The sequence below is a fragment of the Pezoporus wallicus genome, unplaced genomic scaffold (genome assembly GCF_028554395.1).
Source record: "Pezoporus wallicus isolate ANWC-B61680 ecotype Strahan unplaced genomic scaffold, APGP_CSIRO_Pwel_v1 contig_5261, whole genome shotgun sequence".
Classification (NCBI taxonomy): Eukaryota; Metazoa; Chordata; class Aves; order Psittaciformes; family Psittacidae; genus Pezoporus; species Pezoporus wallicus.
Window position 1 is genome coordinate 5,776,025 of NW_026642423.1, and position 21,865 is coordinate 5,797,889.

General features: G+C 39.3%; 1 protein-coding gene across 4 annotated transcripts in view; it reads right to left on the reverse strand.

Annotated features, from left to right (window-relative positions):
* Positions 1-21,865, reverse strand: part of CLASP1 (cytoplasmic linker associated protein 1) — a 173,397-nt gene that overhangs the window by 25,937 nt on the left and 125,595 nt on the right. For 3 of the 4 annotated variants that reach the window (XM_057430127.1, XM_057430126.1, XM_057430125.1), the window contains 6 exons: positions 19,526-19,589; positions 17,772-17,935; positions 16,775-16,853; positions 15,686-15,829; positions 3,512-3,655; positions 2,172-2,278 (listed from right to left, as the gene is read on the reverse strand). In XM_057430127.1, coding sequence (XP_057286110.1) covers positions 2,172-2,278; positions 3,512-3,655; positions 15,686-15,829; positions 16,775-16,853; positions 17,772-17,935; positions 19,526-19,589 — 702 coding nt within the window. Of the gene's footprint in view, positions 1-2,171; positions 2,279-3,511; positions 3,656-7,481; positions 7,578-15,685; positions 15,830-16,774; positions 16,854-17,771; positions 17,936-19,525; positions 19,590-21,865 lie in introns of all 4 variants that reach the window. The other variant, XM_057430124.1, reaches the window with a different exon arrangement.

A 21,865-nucleotide genomic window follows, 5' to 3' on the forward strand; every position in this document is an offset into this window, starting at 1 on the left:
GGCCACATGTACTCTTCAGAAACAGAGCTAAATTCCTTTGTTCTCCAAGTCAGAAATATGCTCAAACTGCTACACAAGATACTTTCAAGAAGGATGCAGTCCAGCAGAGCATCAGAAGCCACTGCCACTGATTGCAGTACTTGCCACCAACTTTTCTACAAACAGTAAAAATTAGCAGCTAATGCTGCTGCTCAGAGGTCACTCACAAAAAATAAGGTAGAACTTCTCCTCTGTTCATTTTAAAGGGCTTTTACAGCAGCTCCCACCTTCACCTATCATTGAAGATTATCTTTGACTCACCATCCTTGAATAACTAAATCCAGCAAGGAAGACAGACAACCTTCTTGAAATGACACCTACATTTCTGGATCACTATCTCCAAGAGTTCCACAGAAAACTGAAGGAATGAATGACTGTTTCCTAAAAGAAATTCCTGGCCCACCGTATCAATGGCAGTTTTGGTCTTGACAACTTAATGGCAGAATGCTCTGGAATTACATGCCCTCTCTAACTATTCCTTGAGAACATCACAGAGGAAAACCCCCTCCAGTTCCTAAACCCAAAATGCTGGAAAACAACAGCAACATAGTATTAACCGTTGGCTGAAAACTTCAATCAATAATTTGATACATGCATCCTGACATCAAGAGGTGAAAAGAATGCAAAGACAAATTGAAAAGCGGTGAGTGAAGTGGCAACACACTGTCATGTCCCAGTGGAAAACCCCAAAAAGCATGGTAAAAGGTCATGAATTTATAAAATAAGTGCCACATGCAAACGTGGCCAACAAAGCCACAACGTAACCACAGGGAGATATATCTCAGTTTATGATTTCCCATGACAAATCAGCAGGGCAACAATGCTCAGACTAGTCAAAAAGGAAGCAACATAGATGGAACCATTCCCCTGAAACTCTACCACTTAATTTCTTAATGAAAACTTTGTTAAAAAAAAACTCATAATAGGCAACTTGACCTTGGCTTGCAACCACCCAATCTAGTTTTGGATTACAGCAGATTTAGGGGTCACAAAGATGTATTTAGGTATCTAGAATTTTCTCAGGAAACCCCATGTGTTCCTCATATGCTGCTGGAATTAGTTTAACTCCTCATGAAAGGCTAAAAGCCTGTATTTTTCCTGACACATGGGAACTCACATGTCTAAGTATCCCTCCAGCCATGGGTTAGCACATCATGACAGGGTTAAATTTCAGTGTAAATTACTACAGTGGACTACAAACTGCAGTCCTCACCAAACATATTTCCATTTCTTCCATGATAAAGGGAGACAACCTCCCATGGAGAGGACAGGCAGACAACAGCAGCAGCTCTCAAGTTTTCCCAGCATAAATCAAAGCTTCTCTAAATAATAACGTAACACTTCCTCCAATATTTCTGTAGTGCCAGAGCACACTGTTTAAATTCCCATCTCAAGTGCTCTAAGTTTTTATGGGGTGAAACGTGAACATTTCCCATATGCAAATGTCCATGTTTGCAAAATAAAATGTTTTGTAGTGCACCAATATATTCTAGGGTAGCACCTGCATCTTCAGCAAAACACCTGGTTGTAATAGACCTGCTGCCTGAAGGATCAGGCCACTATTCTTCTGGTAAGCAGCCAGGAAAATGATTTGAGAGGTACTCAGCATTAAAACACAGTCACCACCTCTGCTTGTTCTGCACCCTCACAAAGCATAAAAGGGGAACTGGAAATTCAGCACTTCTCTCAACAGCACAAGCGCTGCACTACAGTCAGATGAATTACTGAGCACAAGGGCACACCTAAAATACAGACAATCTGAAACCCTTGACATGAAAGTCATCATATACTTCATGTTATTTGCAACCCCAACAAGACCTCATTTCTAATACTGCCATTTCATATTACCTTTATTGAACCCACAAATGTAGTTCTGGAGAAGGCCTAGTTATGAAAGAAAATTAGTACTATGAGAAAAGACATTAAGATTACACAGATGACATGAGGACTGGAACACTGAAGTCTATCACCAACCACGTATTACAATGTTCCAACCCTGTTTCTTTGGAGAAATCTACTGTAAACTTTTGGTCTTGTTTTTGCTTTCAAAGTGAGTCATATTCTGCAAATGCACACTCGGTGTTGAAATCCTTTAATATTTTTTAAGTGGTTTAATTAGCCTGCCACATTACCTTGGAGACAGCCCACCATGGGAACAGTTGGTAGGTGAAGTTAAGGGGCTGGTTCTGCTGCTGGAGTGCCGGGAAGGGGTCCGACCAAGGGTATTGCTGGGGGAACCCTGGCACAGAGGCAGAAGACAGGGATTAGCAACATGTTGCAATGCACAGGCAGGAGCACACAACAGCAGGTCCAAATATTGCCTTTGTTTGTGCTAGACAAACTTAGCGCAGTTTTGATTCTGGCTCTTGACCTAAAAATCTGTACCCATTGTTCATGTAGTCATTAGTATGTTCTTGAAGGTACTGCTCTGAGGATAGAGAATGCATGTGCACTTTCCTACAGTCCGCAGTACATGCAATTTTAACTATGCAACACACACAGCCTGCAAATATTACCAGATAAATGGCTTATCAATCCAGCAGGCTACCCAGCTTCTCAGATACTATTTGCCCAGCTTCAACTTGAAACCATTATCCTGGCAATTTAGCAATTTAATTATGCAGCTATTTTCCGCATTGTCTAAAGCATTCTGATTGTGCTTGTTAAGAGCATAAGCAAGCAATCTAACTTATCATTTTTCAACTGGCCTCCACAACCATTTGTACCACACCAAAATGAGTTGAAATTGCTCCCAATTATGACTCTGTTCACACAAAGTCAAAGGTACTAGAGAACCCAACTCATTTGCCTGGAAGCCTAATGTTGCAGTTCCAGCGTAGACAAAGGGTCTACTTGTCCCTATAGAAGCGCAAAGACAGGAGGGTTCAAATTTCAGGAAGTTTCACAAGATTTCCACATAGAAAAGGCCAAAAATGCCCTAATGCTTGCTGTTCTGGGGGGAAAAGAGGTTTAGAAACATGCTTAAATCCTCTACTAACATATTGCTTCAGAGAAATAAAAATATGCAAGGGCTTCATGTAAAACCAAAGCATAATGTAATAGGTTTAGACTGAGCAGATCTTGTAGGTCTCCCCTCTAGGTGTAGACTGAGGAGACCTTGTAGATCCTGTGAGCTTCCAAGAAGACAATGTAACAGATTTCAATAGTAGTGGTAGGCCCAGAAAATCCACGGTATCAGGATTTCTGGTTTAAGCCAAAAGATTGTTACTGGCAAGATATTCAAAAGCACAAATTTTATAATTCCCACCTCCCAGTCTGTACTGCTTATGGCTATATTAAATTTAAAAACAACTGAATGTTTGTTTTAATGGTTCCCATAAAAGCAACATCAAATAGACGCCTCTGTTTTAAGAAAGTTACAGATAATTCATGTTACTGAGCATCTGAAACAGCTTATCAACGAGCTGCTGTCTTTGGAGCTCTGCTGTTTGCAAGGACAAGGGCCTCTCACCACACTGGTGTTACTCGAGTTCTTGAGGTGGTTGTGCAGGAGCTTGGTAGCACCATCCTGGAATGTTTTTGGCAAGGCACCAAGTAACATGGTAAACTCAGGAGTGTTCAATTCAAAGAGAGAAATCAGGACTATTTGTGCTGCCTGAAAAGAAAAAGGAAAAGACCATCAGTTCTTATTCTTTGAAAAGACTATGTACTCTGTTCGTAGCGATCCTTATGGTAAACAATGTGTGTTTCACCCAAACAGATTGCTCCCATACTAGACCAATTTTTGACATGTTCCTTGTTGCGTCATAATGAATTGCTAACTGCTATAGTTAACTTTTTAGTTCTTAGACCTTACAATATACTTTTGCATTTATATCCTTAACTGCTCAGATGTGAATTGTACAGCTATTCACAGGTAGTGAGAAAATCTTACCATTGTCCTGTCCAGCATATATTTCAATTGAACAAGCCACTGAAAACATTTACAGAAAACAAACCCAGAAGTATGAAGAATCTAGGACTGCAATCTATCATTCACATGCTCTCTATTTTAAGTGTGAATGGGCCTAGTTTCTTCACACCCAATCACTACTTCTCCTAAGGATCTGACGAGTTTGTTTCATCAGACAGACAATCCCTCCTGTTTTCTCACTTCTCATCGGAAGTCTTATCATTGAGGCTGTTTCAGCAACAGAAGACTCCATAGGAAGTGGAAGATCTACTGCGATGGTGAGAATCGTCATTCTCTCATCCATGGACAGGCTAAACCCCACCAGAATTCCCAAGTTTAGTAAGTAAAACCAGGGTACCACTGAAATAATTGAGAATGTTACCATTAAATTCACTGGACAGGGTTTGCCCTATTCGCCTGGACAGAACAGCTGCCATAACAGGATCTCCACTAACTCTATTAGCAAACATACAGCTCTGCATATGCTGAACTAAGACAATGGAATAAAATTGGAATGGAAGGAGAATACATCAGCATGCAGATCTGCAAGAGTAATCAACATTACATGTCCCTAACTAGGCTTCCCCAGCAGCACACAATGCATGTGGATTGCACCAATTCTGTTTATTTTCCCCTGCCTTTGCCTTGAAAATATACAAAAATATACACATTGATTAAAAGAACAATAAAAATGAAGCAATGATAAATGACCTCTGATGGTCTGCAGCACCACCTTCTCCAACAGGGGTGCAGCCATTGACACATCAACCTCCAGAATACATACCTGGATACCAAAGAGTGGCTTAAATCACAAAGTAAGAAGCAAAGCTATAAGTGCTCTTATTTTGGAACAGCTTACATACAGGCTTAAGAGAAGCAGACACTTGTGTCTGACCTCTATGAAAACTTTCTAAAACTTCCTAAAAATGAAAAAGAAGAGGATAAAAATATAATTCACTGCTGTGGCAATAACTGTACAGTCACTGTTCTCATCGATTCAAAGAAGGAATTTTGTGTTTGCAAAGTTGCAATAATTAAGTGTATCTGTAGTTCCCTGGGAAGTGGAATCTTTCAGCAGATGATGAACTCAGGTACACAAAAATCCTTTCACAGTGAAGAGGAATCAAAGTACCTCATTGTTTCAGTGTGTAAATTGCAATTCAAGTTACACTGTTCCTTCACTATCAGCCCCAACTTGCAGTAACATGGCTTTGTATATGAAAACATTTTCCATCTATGAAAGTTTGGTAAATAACATCCTTTTCATATGGCCAACAAAGAACTGAGGCACACAACACTCAATGGGCTTCCAAGGACTACAGCAAATAACAGGTCCTTAGACTCCTCATTCCAGATGGATCACGTTGCCTCCTGTCAAAACTCTCACTGACTTGAACAGAAACATGGTATGTCATTATTCACTTCACACTAAAGATGTAAGCATGAAAGAAGTGGGAAGACAATTTTCCCCTTGGCTTTCTTAACTCATACTCTACCCTCCTCTGACCTGAAGTTTTGGACAACTCTGCCATGAAGCCTGCCTGGTATCCATATATCCTGTGTATTTCTGTCCATTTTGATCCAAGAACTTTAAAGTTTTCACCAGCATAGTATCTTCTGTAATAAAAATATTACTGCAAACAAGATCTCAGAACAACAATCAGCATGTTGAACTGAACGCAAAGTCATGCCAAAGTACATTCCTGTTCGTGAATGGCATGCGTATCTTGGATGGTTAGGAAGTGGACATGCAGATCTTCTGTGTCAGAACAAAAAGATCTCATTAATTGAGCTAAAAAACAAAATAAAACAGGAAGGTTGATCAACAAGATTTCCAGGGTTGAGAGACTGCTCAGAGATTAAAATGCCTGGTAAGTCAGAAGCTGCCCAAGGTACAGTGAGGCGGGAAAGAGTTTCATAGGCCTTTGTGCCATGTATCTCCCACTGATGGGTTAGAAATAAGGTCCTTCTTGAAGACCTTCTAAGGAAATAGAATGAAATAATGTCTTTTGCCTAAAATAAACCTAGAGGTGCAGTTGGATGACTGAGGCCTATTTAAAAAGAACATAGTCAAGGCAAAAGCCATTACATGAAAGCTCCTACTTAGGATTTAACACACAAAGGTCTCGGGCCCTGATACCATAAAATCAAGAACAGTTACTGACTTCAAAAGGTGGAAGGTACATGATACCTTGAAATCACACCTACAACATGCTCCTAGTTTCACTCTTCCAGTAATTCCAGTTTTAATACAGTTAGTTTTATTTCAGCAATGAAGAGCATCAGAAGCAGCATTTCTACACCCATCTTAACAGTTAGGTAGGGACACTCTTGATAATCCTCTAAGTTCCATTTACCTCGTACACATTTATCTAATCAAAGGACATTTTTTACAGATAATGTTTCTAAGCATTTTAAATCTGCGGATTTTCAGCTTGTGACAAACCAGAGGACATTTTCATATTTGCAGATCACTGGCCATTTCTGAAAATCTTGGCTCTTGTTTCACTAAATTACTGGAGTAGATAAATTTAAAACAAGGAAAAAAAAATTTACTTCTGAACACAATGTACAAACATTCTCCATGCAACACTCATGCTTGATGATATAAAGTTGAAGAAGGAGTAAAAGCTGAATTTTCCTTTGTCTTTGTGTCCCTGTACCATTAGTGTGGAACCCTAATCCATCTCTTTACAGTGACATATAACGTAGACACTATAGATTATCTAATCTTAACGAAGCAGTTCTCTGCTGGCTTAAACTAGATAAACTCTAGTGACTTCATAGCCTGACTATGCTAGTGAGGGGGTCTGGCTTCTTGTCAGGTTGTTGAATCATTTGCAAAGGATCACTTATGTAACTTTATTATTTTCTTTATAACAATGCAGTGAGGGATCAGGTTCCACAAGCTGGTGGCAGTGCCCGAAGCTTCACACTTAGGTCAATGCAATTCGTGCTGTCCAACAGTCCCAGTTGTTAAAGGGACACAAATACTTTGGCAACTTTTGGGTTTGGGCTTTACCTAGACAGTGGGCATTGGACAGATTTATCAAATACTGTAACCTCTGCAACTTGGCGGAATTTTTGTAAAGTCTCTTTGAAATTGTTTGGGCTCATTAAACAAAAAGATCAAGGCTAACTGGAAAAATCCACTGATTTTAGAAAGGAAATGCGATCAGTGACCTAAGCTTAATACAAGTGCCCTATGATTGCTGCTGTTGCTGCTCCAACAGACCAAGCAGAAAAAGCAGCTAGTTGCCTGAGCTATGTGAAAGCAGTTTTCAAGTTACTCAAACATTGGCAATGGACTCCACAACACTGGTAGTCCCATAAAACAAGAGGATCTCATACCCTGGTTGCTTATGAGGGACTACAAGAGAATTAACAGAAAAGCACACCAAAGCAAACATTAACTTCACAGACAGACACACTTTTTTCAGGCTCCCAGTCAAGGTCTCTTTACACTAGACAATTGAATTGAGACTGCAAACACGATTAGTGTGATTAGTGCACATGGTTTTTAGTCTACCTGTTTACATTTCTCTTCCAAGTTTCCTTCACCGGGCCCTGAGGAAGCTGTAGTTGTCCTAGCTGGCAAATCCTCACCCACCCAACTATGCATGGTCTGGGTTTGACAAACAGCAAAGTTGGTATTTAGAGAAAGCACAGATTTCAACTAAATCATCTAAACAGTACACATGCTATATTTTTGGAGAAGAGTTTTAAATCAGTTCTTTGCTTAATTTCAAGTGACAAAAAGCATAAATACTTGATTTAACCAAATTTAACCAAACCAAACGAGGATTCCTTTCAGCAGAGGGCAGCACTGGCTCAAAATTAAATTCAACCACAACTCTTAGGCTTCTAGGTCATCCTTTGGTTCTCATACCAAAGCTTTGCTTTGGCAATCTCCTGACAGCCTCCATAACCACTTGAAAACCTCTGTTAAAGTGCAAAGCCTAGGCAGTGCTGGACTGAGATGGCACTTGCATCTGGCCAGCCAGGAGGAGAGTAGGGGAACAGGTGCTTGCATCCACCTGCACCTATCCTTGCACACATCTAAGTTCAGAAGAATAAGCAGTTAAGAACTTGCAAGCTCCTGACTCCAGTTAGGGCATCAGTCTGATAGACCAATACTGTCAACAAATGCCTTTTATCACGTGATCAGTCTGGGGAAGATCCACGCTAGGATCTACTCACTTTTCATAGAATCCTAGAATAGTTTGGGTTGGAAGGGACCTTGAAGATCATCTAGTTTCAAGGCCCCTGACGTGGGCAGGGACACCTTTCACTAGACCAGGTTGCTCAAAGCGCAAGCGCCATTCAACCTGGCCTTGAACACTGCCAGGGATGGGGCAGCCACAGCTTCTCTGGGCAACCCATGCCAGTGTCTCACCACCTTCACGGCAAAGAACTTCTTCCTAATAACTAATCTAAATCCACCCCTCTTCCAGTTTAAAACCATTCCCCTTTGTCCTATCCCTACATGCTCTTGTAAAATGTACCTCTACAGCTTTCTTGTAGGCCCCCTTTACATACTGGGAGGCTGCTATAATCTTATTCAGTATGCATCATTCATTTCACTGTCCAGTCTAAGGCAAACGTGTAACAACTTCAGGCACACTGGAACAGAGAAGCTCGCTCTCTCATGTCACCTAGAATTATACTAAACTGCAAATCAAATATAGATCCACTGAGATCAAGAGGCATCACTGACACATTAGGCAGCTTGTATTAGCACACACTGGCATAGGGCAATGCTTTAATTCTCCAATGAGTGTAGCTGATGTTAAGCGAGTTAATTCACAGCTACTGAGAGTGTCCACAGGCTCTAAACAAGTATTATTTAAATGTACTTTCCAGCATACAATTAAATGTTAGCTGGCTAACATAACTAAGACAACAAACTATCTACCAGACCAAACCTCCTGCTTGTTCCCTTTTCAGGTCTAGAATCAGATAAGTATGGACATCCAAATACTGATACAGTAATATGAAGCATAATGGCTTCATCAGTTCATACGTAACCCAAGCGTGTTAGCTTGAGCAGTTTTTAAACACACAGTTTTCCCTAAAGACTTCTATCAGAATATGCTGTTTTCATCCACATCCTGAAAAGGAAGAATTTGTTTAACAGATTTAAATACAGAATTCATATACAGATTAAATCCACATTGCTATTGTGTTTTATACAGCACACACTTAATATATCATGAAAGGTTTTTACAAGTCATGAGTGGTTGCATTACATGGGTCAAAGGCATCTCAAACAAGTGCCAGCAAAAATATTCAGCACTGATTCACCACACATCAGATCACTGTTCTATAATGGATTATGATTCGTTATGCATGCTGTTATTTTGTGACCTGGGCACAAAAATCACTGCAAAAACGTTCTGGAGAGCCAGATGTTACCCCAAAACTCAAGCTGATGAAGACTAAGTAACTTTGCTTCTTACAAAACAGTGTTTGTTGCAAAACCAGGTTTAAGTACTAGAAAAAAGGTTGCATTTCATTAACAACTGAGAAACTTCTATTATAACCCTAGCATAATGTAAGTCTGAATCCTAAGGGTGAGGTTCCAACGTATAAGCTAAGAAGGAAGAAAAGGTACTGAAGTAAGATTGTTTGTAATGTAAACATGCACTTTAACCTGGACTTTCAAAATGCTAGAGTAAGTACGGCAGACTTATCCATCATAGTCCAGAGAAAACAGCATACAGTCTATCTACTGGATGGCTCCATAATGCATTATGTAAGTATTACCTCTAATCTCAATAGATACATCGCCTCTGTAGGGGTGTGTGCATATAAATGGCACGTACACACAACCATACTACACAGTCACATAATATGAGTATACACATTCTGTGGAGCTATTTCTTATCTCATATTATATTGCACTAGCTTTTACCATTTCAAGTAAACCGAGAAAATGTGCTTATATTACAAACTGCTTTCAATGCAAAGGATGTGTAGAGCAAAGATTCATTTTAAGGAAATCTAGCCTAGCACCATGATGATTTTCTGCATGCTAACATTGGGTAAAAGCCATTTCCTCACACTGCATACACTAAAAACATTTGGGCTCTCATAGCTCTGTAGCATCAAATTCAAAACAAACAAAATGATGGCTACTGTTTTGGAAACACAGCTAGGACACAGAGATCCTTTTTGTTCTAACAGAATTACATCAAGTGAACAGTGAAGTCCACTAGATGCCATTTCTGATCTGTTACATTATTTTTCCTAAAACTATGTTTAAAGGAGTCCCTCTGTGCATTTAGTCTGAGTTTGACTTATTTAGGAATATTCTTTGGCTAAAAGGCTGACCTCATACAAGGTCATAGAAGACATAGTGTTATTTAAGATTCCGTAAACCTGAAACTGAAAACCTAAGGCCTGGTTCTCTGGTAGCTTAGCTCTTCATGGAGTCCATGAGACACAAATCTGCTGTAGGAATATTGCAAGAGTGCTAGAGAAACCTCTGAACCAGAAAGGCAAAGGCCTGCAGCTGGGAGGGATTAAAACAATTTGACATTCAAAAGCATTTCTGCAAACATCCTCTTTGCCACTGCTGCTGTAGCAGGCTGTGACCAACAGTGTTTATTGTCCAACACCAGTGAAGACGAACAATGCCATTCAGCTCACTAAGAATCTTTGGGAGTGCTTTTACAGCAAAGCATCTGTCCCAGAGTTGCTCAAACCAGCCTGATGCTAGACAGGAAATTAAAACTCCAGGAGAGATTTGAGAGGTCTCATGGCATCACACTGCAAAGGAGCCCAATTTCATTTCCTCTGAAGTGTTTGCTTTCCTGTCTATCACTGCTCCTTCCTACAGACATCACAGCAATATTTTACCCAAATTTGCTCTGGGCTTTATTGATAGATCCAATTTCCTTATAAAAGTGACATCATCAATATTTCTCAATAAATGTCATCTAGGACTACTAGTTAAAGTAGCAAATACATCTTAGTTGGCTGTTTGAGCACATGAAGAATTGTTAATCTGCAGCTTTCTTATCTCTTTCTTCCTCATCTTCTAGTGTAATTCAGAATCAATTTCTCAATCAGTTTTAGGAAAATATCTGATCCCAAACTTTTTTGATTTGGATACCACTAGACTTCACCTGCAAACCAGTGGTGGCAATCCAGAAAGGGCCATAGCCCTAGGAATTCTGAGGGGAACTTCATGCAAATGACAGCAACATAAGCATTCTCCTGGGCTTTTTGATTCACTGCAATGGTTCCAGTTTCCTATCAAGTCCCATCCACTGTCTGTACTCAAGGGCAGCTTGACCAAATTCAGTAATGAGTGGGACAGTTGAAAGAAAAAGTTTTCCCAGCTACACAAGTGTAAGGCAGAACATAATGTACACATGACACAAGGCTGCCCATAATGTGGTTTGTAAGAGAATACTGCAAGAATATTTCATTGACAGAGAAGACAGTGAGGATATCTGGCACAAAGGAGAAATTTCTTCTTCCCTGAGATTAGCAGTCCAGATGACAATCAGGCAATACAGGTCTTGTTATTTACCGTTAAGATCAGGGCTTGGCTGATTAACAGGATAACAGGCAATGTCACTGGCTCTTCAGCTCAGGAGGCCTTGTTCCCCTTCAGCTTGTACAAGCTGATCTTAAATGTTAAGATCCTGTGTGCCCTCAACAGACGATTCCAACCCCTCAAATGCTGAGTACTCATGTTTAATAAAAGTTTCCATTCACCTGAGCCTTGGACAAGAGGCTTTGACCAGAGCCAAATCAGAAGCCTCATTCTAATTTCCATTCTCAAGCTGATGGCTCTTTTCCAAGATCAAAGTATTTTCCCACACAGAGCCCAAGTCTGTCATCCAAATTCAATAAGCACTTTACCTATGTAAGGATTGCACAATAATTTTGTTGGCAATATTAGTGATAGCATGGTGAAGTTACTGGCCTATTGTCCTCAGACCAGTCTTTACAGTATTTGCATTGCCACTGAATTACTTTTCAGTAATTAACTGGCTTTTGTAAAATGATTTCATCAAATCAACCATTTTCCAGGGAAAAATTAGACTGAATACCCTGTTACAGAGAGAAATAAACCAAGGCAGAGGAAACCTGAGTACACTGCACAAGGTTAGATGCTACTGCACTCAAAATTAGAACTCAGTTATCTGAAAACCTGATTTGTGCCCTCCCCATTGATATGTTCTGCTTGGGCAAAAAGCATCGAGCCATCCATGTATGTGGAAATTACTACCAGGTGCTCTCCTTGCACTGGCACCGTGTCCCACCCAGGTCACCATGCAGTGCTGTGCCTACTCAATGGCTTTTGTTCAGTATGCAGGACAAATGTCTTTCACCTCTTTTCTAGCACTGCTTGCAGGAAGTAAATCTTCATTTGCATGCAAGGTAAACACCCAATAAGTATTAACAATCTTTAAAACAAGACAAATATTTACCCACAACACCCTGCAGATCAGCTATTTTAAACATAAAGCTTGACAATAATTTTGACCATACATAGTTAACAGCTACTATGAGAAGCTTAAATGGTTTCTGCCTTGAGAGGCAATCACATTTTTTCAGTGACACTCTGTAATATCAACTGCGTGTTCCTCAAAGTACGTCATGTTTTTGTGATAAGGGAGCTTATGTTTAGCTACAGATGTCATTCTATAGAAGAACATAAACTGTTTTATGCCCAGCAGCATTTCCTTTGACTAAGTTTCTTTCTGACTTCAGTAGCTATAAACTATGATCAAGCTAGGTGTCATGTTAAGTGTGCTTAAGTACTCATCAAAAGTACATGCAAGTTTTATTAATAAAGCTGTATCATTCAGCTTGAAAAAAGTTCTGGGACTAAATGCCACTTTTTGTTCTATTTCTCTCAAGTTTCTTAACACTATGGGTCTGGGCCCTTCATCACCATCACACACAGTGAATAGTAGTATTGGACAGATGATCACTAATAAAAAGATAATTTTGGTACTGACTGAAAATATAACCCATTTCTTGAACAGATCCTTTGATTGCTACCATAGGATCAGACTGACTAATTGCTATGCAGCAGCCACATGCTTTCCCCACTGACAAAGGTTGTTTACATACTTCTCCATCAGCATGAGAAAGCTTGATTTACCTGCATCTCCTCAAAGGTAAAATACAGACAGAACAGCATGACCATCACACACACAGATGCTACTTAAATTAAATGAGTTACTGAATGCTACATTAAAGGTAGCATTCAGTAACTCAAACCTGGGTGAGAACCACATTAGCTGCAGGGCTACATTTCTTGGGGGAAAGAGTCCCTTCCTTTACAAGTAGCTGAGTACCAGCATCACTGTTGCACCATGCCATCTGGAGAAGTATATATGGGCCAGACTACACCTGTAATGATTCCTCAGTACCAAAATTAAAATGTGCTCTTGTCAGCTTTCAGGAGCCGAGTTGATTGCACTGGTGGTCTCAGATCCAAATTCTACTGAAAAATTACTTTATTTTACACTTTTTACATGCCTGTTGCAGTATTTTCATCATATGAAGACCGAACTGATTCTTCTTCCTCTCCCCTGTAACCCCAACTGCCATCTCCATTTTTAGGCTGTGACAACATTTACAATGCATGGTCTGCTTTGCTCTTAGAAAAACCACAGATCTTGAACACTGCCATAACACCACCCATGAGGGCAGAATCTTTTGATGCTTAAATGAAACACCTTACTATTAAAAAAGGTACTTTATTCCAAGTTACATACAGTCTCCAAGAAAGGAGGCCAATCTTTCAACTGCATTCTTCAGAAGATTTCACCTGCCTCAGTTGGCCCTTGATAATCCAGTTTCCTACTACATAAAGAACTTACTAGTCTGTTAACTAAAGTCCTGGCAGAGATAATGGCCAATGATTGCTTATAAATCCTTTTCTACAGTGTTTCTTCTAAAGCCTGTGGTTTGTACTATGTTCTTAACAAAATCATAGTACAGCAATGGCGTGATAAAATAAGGATAACCTGGGCATTCACTCTCAGTAGCCTAAGCTGGCTTAACTGTAATAACTTATTTGAAAGCTACAGGCATCAGTGGCAAATCCAAGTCACATGCAGGTTCAATAAGTAGAATTTAGATTCAGTAATCTCTTGTCAGCCCAAGGCACTTGCTTGGGTACTGCTCAGCTCAGGTAGAGTTTGGTGGAAGTTTTGCCAGAGTTCTGCAAGTCTTTGAAAGAGATAGAAGGATGGACACCCTGCTGCGAACACGCGCTCCTCACATCCCACAGTGAACAGCCGATTTTTTCAGCTCTGCAGATACTCTGCACTCAATTTTGTATGCAGCAATGATGACCCCTAATGGTGGAAGATTTCTTCACTGAGCAATAGGCAGTGATTTTGCTTTTCAATGCATAATTCTACTTAAATTAATTACAACTCCCTCTCGCAGACCATGAGCACAGTATACTGCTTGAGGTTTACTTGAGCTGTAATAGAGAAGCGGCTTCTTTGACTGTTTAATTCTTTCTGGCTTTATTCATGGAGGCATCAAAATGGAAAGGCACATTCCAGATCTAAGTCCAAGATTTAAAACAACCTTTCTTTTTCTGAGGCTGACTATCTTGCAGAAGCAAATTTCAGTCACATTGGTGTGAATAATCCCTGCAGAAAATCTTCATAGAAGAGCATGAGACATTTTTCTCTAGAATCAATCAGCTGTATGTGAGAAAGCAGCATGAACCCAAAAAGCTTCTTTGAAACTTCGTGTCAGCTATCAGGTAATGCTGCAGTTCCAGCACCTTTGATCCCTAATGATCTTTTCATCAGAAATCAAATAATCACTAAAAATAGATTTCTTATTTCCGAAGTCATAATCTGTCATTCTACCGTTAATTCAACATTTTAAGTGCATGTAGAGTGAAAAAATGCAGGCAATTTTTACATTCTGGAATGCTTAAATGTTTGTTTAGGTTATTTTGGGTGGGCTTTTTGTTGTTGGTTTTTTTTTTGTGGTGGTGGTGTTTGTTTCTTTTTTAATCCAAGTACATCTCCAAGTCTTTAACTCTTACCAGAATTTATTTCTACATCTGGACTGAGAAGAGAAGGTGGTTTTAAATTGTGTTATAGATGCCAGGTACATAGAACTTAAGTCTCGCTTTTCTCTTGGGAAAGATGAGTATCACCACCTGGCCCATTTTAGCTTGCCTGACACTTGCATCTACAGCAAGATAAAGAACAACGTAACTGTATAACCCAGGCCTGACCTAAATGTGTCAGTTTTTTCCAGGTTGAGATAAACATACAGCTCTTAAAAGAAAAAAGCTGAGAGTCCCTGGCAGCTTACTGATTTGTTTACTTTCTTTCAACAATATAATAACACAGAAGTTGTGCTAGATTTCATTCAGTCTACAAAGCACAGAGCCTTCACCTAAATAAACAAAAACCTTGAGAAATTTCCAGACTGCTCAAGAAAAAGTACATTTTCAAACTGTACCTCTTTTTACACAGTATTAGTAAAGTCACACAATTAAGTACCTACTAGAAAAAAATATACGAAGTCATGCTTCAGAAATGTGTTTTAATGAATCGGCAATTTGTCTTGGACAGTAAGGTATGTAAAATCAATTTCTTAAGAACAGAATCTAGTAACTGAATTTTTCATTACCTTTATGACCATTTTTTGTTGTGTTATTTTCCTTTTCTTACTTTTTTTTTGAACAACAGTAATTACTGTGAATACTTCATCACCCTGGCTTACCTTTCTCACGTCTGAGCTCTTTGGTTCTGTTGTCCAAGTTATAATTCTAGATACAGCAAGTCTTGTCTCACTAGAGTTCACAAAGTCTGTTGGATCCATCTGTCTTGCCAAGGACTCAATATACTTCAGGATAGCAACTTTCACCTGAGAAGTGAAAAGGGACTTGGTTAGGCTCAGAAGCTGGCAGAGATGGATTTATCCCACAATAAACAGATACTACTACAGATTGACAAGACTTATGTCACGAGGAAAAAAAATCAAAATAGCCCTGTGACATGTCTTTGTGTCGTGTGCTTAAAAATTAAAAGCAATTTTCTACACAGGATAAATTTTGTGTAGTAAGAGCCTGGAACAGTATACAAGAACTGGCTTGAAATACGTATGTCTACTTGTGTATTTGTGTAAACAAATCAGTACCCTACCATGCTGGTTTCACCAGTGATTACTGTTCCAGATGCCAAACCATAGCTTCTGGTATTAACCAAATACATGACAGAGTCCCAAAAGATCCAAAATTTCAAAGATTAAAGAACAGGAGTCATTTGGTATCCTGTACATTCCTGTCCTTGGAAGATAAATGCGTGTGATTTCTAGAGTTTATAGTCTTCCTATAGTCTTGACATAGCAACCTCCTGAAAAACAGTCTGCAAAACAATATCCCTTTGGGAGGATTCAGTAACAGAAAGCTCTGATGTTTTTTTCCTCCAAACCCTGCAAGTGTTATGTCTGATCTGTGCATCAAGCACTTGTGAAGGTGTGCCTAGGGTCCAGCCATTCAGACAACCTGGTCCTTCTGTCCTGCACAGCCAGGTTTTATTCCCACCAAGACCAGGGTGAAGAGGAATCTTCTGTATCCAAACTTAAATACGTCTCAGTGTGCTGAAAGCCCAGCTCTTACACGGTCCTATTTTAAAGATACTTAGATTTATTAAAATGGAGAAGGAGTTAAGTACCAATACAACTTCTGCATCATGCAGGTACTTACAATTAGTCATCATAACATGAATTCTATGCTTTATGATATGCCTGACATGGCAAGCTTAGACAACCTTCTTGATGCTTTATTGAAAAGGCTTTTCTGATACTGACCTTCAGGTTTGGTGTTTGGGTCTGATCTACAATAAACCTCATCAAAATGTTAAATTGTTGATCAAATGGAAAAGAATCCCTGTCAAAGAAAAAAAAAAAGGCAAAAATGTAATGCAACATAAATTTTCAGGACTAAATTAACTCTATACGTTAAAGTTTGCACAACAGATTTCAACACCTTTAATAATTTTCTCTTTAACTTTCTATCAACCGGAGAAACTCCAAGTCTAAGGATTAGCTGATTACTGACTGAATACCGGAGAAGACTGCTAAATAAATACCTTCATACACCGTTACTTTATCTACCCTCTGTACACTTACCCAGCTTTTGGCACATCTGTCCATTCCATCTTCATTTCAGGCTGTGCTTTGTTCCCTTATCTCTAGTAGCAGCCTGGTGTTTATCCTGTCCTCAGAATTCATACCTAGTTTTGATTGCTCTCCTCTATTTTCCTACTCTATCATATTTTCCCCTGGATTACTTTTTTTTTTTTTTTTAAATTATCCTGTTTCCAGGATTAGCTGAACTTTATTGTAACAGTGTCCTGTGCTGGACATCCTTAGAAAGGACACTGACTACATAATTGGTGTGCACATTGAAGCAGCGTTCAAGGTCTTATCCTGACATTACCCTTACTTGCTGTTTGAACAGTATGAAAGATGCTCTGAACTTTCTGGTAAATATGAATAGTGCAAATATTCTCCTCCATCAATCAAAACCAAAATTGATATCTAAGCACATGCACATCAAAACAAACCACAAATTAGCAATATCAGTTTTAAATGTTATGCTTTACAGTTACCTATTTAGAAAAGAGACAGGCCTTTCTAATTCAATGCCTGGAATACTGTACATAACTTTGGTCTCCTTTATTCTGGTATTCATCAAGATTAAGCCCTCAAAACATACAGCACTACTGTGTTTCTAAAACGTTCATCAGATGCCCTTCTGTAATCCTGCAAAAACCTCCATAGTATTTGCCATCTAATACTCTACCTGGTGACATCCAGAGCTTTTTGAACTTTCGCCTGCACAGACCCCAGCAAATCTGCTCCCATTTTCTTTAGCAACTGTGTCAGGAGAACAAAAAGCCAATCCTGCAAGTCATCTTTATGAATGATGATGAAATCAACCAGGGTTTCCAGAAACATGCTAAAGACCTATAAACAAAACAGGTGTCACAAAAAGGAACACAGTGCTTTAAATAAAAATAATCAAGGGGAGGGCTGGGTTTCAGGATGATTTTGTTATAGACAATTCCATGAATGAATGATTTTAGTGACTATATGGCTGGGGAAAAAAAAATGAAAAAAAAAAAGCAAAAATAAGACAAGACACGTCTAAAACGTGTCGTATTAAAATACCACATGAAACAAATGAAGGAAGGGGGTAGAATACACTTACTCTCTGTTGTGAATTCCACGGCAAAGCAGGCCATGCAACAAAACAAACCACTCGTTAGCACACATAGTGATCAAGGCTAGTTGTCCAGATGCAGTTTGCAAACAGATAAAGGATGCATTCACTGGAAGTTTACATTTTCTTGAATCCCTTCTCAGAGTTTCTTAAAACATTATATACCTTGTATTAGATCCAGTCTCAGTCATGAAAGTAACATTTATATATGCTTATATGTAAAAATCTGGGTATGTTTAACACCACAACTAATATGTTTGTAGCAATAATTCTACAGAAGCAATGCAGGTGACAGATCACCGCAAAGGACACAACTTTGAGTCCAGTGTGTAATAAACCCCCACCTTACACAGGAATTGGAACTATTTTGCAAAGATCCACACCTTCACCCTTTCCACAACACAAACTGAACCTTTGAGAACCAAAACATTAAGGCCTTACAAGGTAGGAACTGCCACAATCAGCAAGGCCTGTGGGACAGCTGATCGGGACTATGGCCAAAAATTCACAGTTGGAGCAAGACCTTCCTGTGACAGGCAACTGGTGCCTGTCCATGGCATTTCCACCGTCAACTGGTTATTTAAACTGGCTTACCAAGTAGTTTGAAATACAAATATTTGTACAACTTATGCTCTCTCAAACTGTATTTAACCTAACAGCAGATGTTTTTACTCAGCCACTACTGACTGCCTTCAAGCAGCAAACCTCCTCAGGACAGGGCGTGAAACTCTCTTTTCCCCTCTCCCTGCTCTCACTTATCTGCTGACAGAAGGCCACTGGGTCTGAATGTGTCTGTGGGTCCAACATCCCTATTCCCTACCCTGCTGCTTTTTAAGAGATGTTTGTATATTTATGCACTGGCCTTTAACTTCAAAGGTCAGTTCTATAAAGAAGGCAAAATAGCTATATTAAGGACTTTAATTACGAGATCCAGAACAGTATCTTGGTGAGACCCCATACTGCTCCCAGGCGTACACAATATACAAACCCCAGTGATCGTGATGCTGAACTCCAGTTTATTACCTTCACAGACCTCAATCTTGGTGTGTATTACCAAGACACTCTCTAGAGAACTACAGGTAAAACTGAACTTCTCACTCCGGGAGCTGACATGGGAGAGCTGCTCCTCAGGAAGCAAGCAGTAACCAGTTCCTAGCAACATGAGAGACTGAGACACATCCCCTCATTGTAAAACATAAAAATTAAGGAGACCTATAAACATCCACTTCCCCAGCAGATCACAGTTATAGAAATATGGACCACTCATCTTGGAACAGTGTCAAATGTGCACACACGGTAACGTAAGAGAAAAAGCCAAATCTTTGTGATCTTACCTTGCTGTGAGGGTCAGCAAACATGCGAGTAAATATTTCACATAGCCTTTTCAACTCAACTCGGCTGAAATAAATAGAACACAGTATTAATGATAAAGCTTTAGTTGCAGAAAAAAAATGATAAATACTAACAGTTGAAAGATCTAACCTTCTTTATTTAATGATACTTAAGTCACACTTTCAAAAACTGTATCTAGGCAAAGCCTTAACTGGCATTCCAGTTTAACTGCTGGGATAACCAGTCTTATATTAAGAAATCTAATACATTTAATTTTTTTTTAATCATAAGCCAGACACTTGTATTTTCTCCTACTTTAACCTATTCCCATGTTCTGGAGTGCAAATTACAACTTGAAATGCGTGCATTTGGGAAGTATTTATTTTCTGCCTTTTTTTAAGGTCACTGACTCACTGAAACATGGATCTTTTGCAGCCAAGGTTTCTCAAGTCTCTTGTGTCAAGGAATTCAAATTTTCAAGTAAAATCAGAACTTTCATGCTGTTTGGGTATATACTAATCATAAATATTTTGGTCTAAATTTTCAGTCGCTTCAGTAACATCAGTCAAGAATCACACAATATTAACAAATATCAGAACTGACTCCGAAGTCTGACAGCAGGCACATGAAGTAGACAAATATACAGAAATACAAAACAGATTAACAAGTGGGAAACCTAGTAGATCAGAAGATAATTAAATCAAAGCACAATCCAGGTTCCTATTAGTAAGATTATTCGGTGTCAGTAACACTCTTTTTATGCCACAGGCAAGAAGAATGATGTAAGAGTCCCTTTCATAAGATACTGAGTTTGAGTCAAATGCAGAACCGTTTGATTCCAAAGCTCTTATTTACAATGTATTGAAAATACAAGTCTTAGTTTTCCTGCAAGGCAAACTGCCAAAGAATGCAGAAATTTTGTTTGTTTACTGTGCACACAAACTCAGTTAGGTAACGTTTCCTGCTTACTATGTATGCAATTAGATATTTTCTACCATTACTATGAAACCAGAGCAGCTATTGAAATGCACGTGGATTACTCAGAAAACAACCATTCAGGTCTTAACTACAGGTACTCTCTTTCCAGAAAGACATTAGTTCTACAGTCCACCAACATATCTCTCCCTCTCTCAAAATAAGCTTCAAATAACAGACCAGAATATGCAATTAGTCTACAGCTTCTTTTACCTTAACTTGTTTATAAGTAATACAAGACATTTTTCAAAAAAAAATCTTATGCATTAAAGGCCAACCAAATTTTAAAAGGGGACAAACCAAATGGCTTGACGTAAAGGAAAGTCTTTGTAACAACGTCACAGGAAGCTGTCAACTTCATTCAGGGTGAGACTGCACAGTCCCAAAATTACAACAGTGCTCCCTTGAATTGCAGCTCTCTGAACAAACCCTTAGTTATTATACTAATGAATTTTCTTTCTGGGCACAGGTTACATGATTGAGCAAGTTTAAGTGTGTCTCTTTAAAAGCTGAAGGACCCAAGGTAACAATGCAAGTACTAAACAGAAACAGGCAGTGGAAAAGCATTTCCTTAAGGGAATTGTTGGCCTTGTTTTATTTAGAAGACCTTATGGGGAGCACTTAAAGAGAACTAGGCCACATGAAACTATAAGAATCAAAAAGGGTAGGTAAGCGCCACACCACTCTGCATGCACATCTTTCTGGATATGCAAATCCCAGGTAATGTAAGATCAACCATCTTTCAGTTCAGAGCACGAAAGGAAACCTAGCCACATCTCTGCCTTTTATAAAACTTGTTATACCACAACAGAAGATATCGGGTTTATTTAGAAGACAGACTTGCCCCTTGGACTAATGACCTTGATGATGATCTGCAAGATGCCGTGGGAACAAACAGGATGATAAAATCTAATCATTAGAACAGGCACCAGATCAACCCTGAACCAAGGAGGAAGCAGACCAAAGGCAAACCAAAATGAAATATAATCTAGAGAACTAAAACCAGTTTCAAATTAAAAAATAACCCTGCAGAGGTGTAGTTTCTGGGACAGGTTTATAAACTATTCAGAATCAAAGCTACGAAAACTTGCAAGCTTGAGGGACTAGTGACAGCAGTATAGTTTAAACAGTGCAGCCAGCAGGGTTGAAAACAATTCTACCAGCATTTCTGCTAAGAGCTACAGATCTGGATAAACAGCCCATCACCCATACTTCTCAGCATTTCCTCTCTTGGAAAAGCAGCACTCAAACCCTTTGTTATAAATTCTCACACACCTTTGTGGGAAAATCAAAGTCTCACCCAACCATATGAGGTGCCAGCTTTCTCCAGACAGTTCAAAACAAAGAAAAGGGGGGGGGGGAGGGGA